This window comes from Aptenodytes forsteri, unplaced genomic scaffold (genome assembly GCF_000699145.1).
Source record: "Aptenodytes forsteri isolate BGI_AS27 unplaced genomic scaffold, ASM69914v1 Scaffold1168, whole genome shotgun sequence".
In the NCBI taxonomy this organism is placed as follows: Eukaryota; Metazoa; Chordata; class Aves; order Sphenisciformes; family Spheniscidae; genus Aptenodytes; species Aptenodytes forsteri.
This window is the reverse complement of record NW_008794847.1, coordinates 7,529-8,534: the sequence shown is the minus strand read 5'-3', so window position 1 is coordinate 8,534 and position 1,006 is coordinate 7,529. Positions and strand designations below refer to the sequence as shown.

Here is a 1,006-nt window from a genome sequence, read left to right as displayed (position 1 = left end):
TGAGGATGGTGAGGATGAGGATGAAGATGGTGAGGATGAGGATGGTGAGGATGAGGATGAAGATGGTGAGGATGAGGATGGTGAGGATGAGGATGAAGATGGTGATGATGAAGATGGTGAGGATAAGGATGGTGAGGATGGTGAGGATGAGGATGAAGATGGTGATGATGAAGATGGTGAGGATAAGGATGGTGAGGATGGTGAGGATGAGGATGAAGATGGTGATGATGAAGATGGTGAGGATAAGGATGGTGAGGATGGTGAGGATGAGGATGAAGACGGAGAGGGTGGAGATGGGGAGGGTGGTGAGGATGAGGATGAAGACGGTGAGGATGAAGATGGTGAGGATGGTGAGGATGAGGATGAAGATGGTGAGGATGAGGGGGATGGGGCTGAGGAGACCGAGGATGGTGACGATGAGGGTGAGGAGGTTGAGGAGGAGGATGCTGAGGATGGTGAGGCTGAGGGTGGTGGGGATGAGCATGGTGAGGATGAGGAGGGTGGGGCTGAGGATACCGAGGATGCTGAGGACGAGGATGGTGAGGACGAAGACCCCCACCGTTGCCCGCGACTCACCTGAGCGGACCCTTCCCCTCCGGCCCGAAACTGGGGCAGGGTCTCCAAGCAGAAGACCACGATGGAGACGAGGATGACGAGGACGGAGAGCAAGGCCACGGCGCGGGCGGCCGGCGAGCTCTCGGGGTGCTCACACAACAACCACGCCCGCCGTCGCAACCGCCCACCGGGCAAGGGTTGGGCCACCTCCACCCCGAAGCCTTCGGCCTCGCGGAGTCTTCCCTCCGCTTCGGCGCCCAACTGGTAGAAGCGTAACTCTTCCAAGAAGACATCTAAGGGGACGTCGGGTGGCCGGCGGAGTCTTCCACCGGATTGGTAGTAGTAGAGGACGGCGCCGAAGGCTCCGCGGTGGCGGTCGAAGAAGTACTCTCGGCGTTGGGGGTCAAAGCGTTGGGGGTCAAAGTACCGTCGGCGCCGGCGGGGGTCACCC

The 1,006-nt window shown here is 59.6% G+C and overlaps 1 protein-coding gene across 1 annotated transcript in view; it reads right to left on the bottom strand.

The window, feature by feature from the left end:
* Positions 1-1,005, bottom strand: part of LOC103895026 (potassium voltage-gated channel subfamily A member 7) — a gene marked incomplete at both ends in the record, with an annotated part of 6,158 nt that extends 5,153 nt beyond the window's left edge. Inside the window, one exon of the mRNA XM_019470813.1 lies at positions 485-1,005. Within this exon, the coding sequence (XP_019326358.1) occupies positions 485-1,005 (521 nt within the window). The remainder of the gene's footprint in view (positions 1-484) is intronic.
* Position 1,006: the final 1 nt, after the last annotated feature.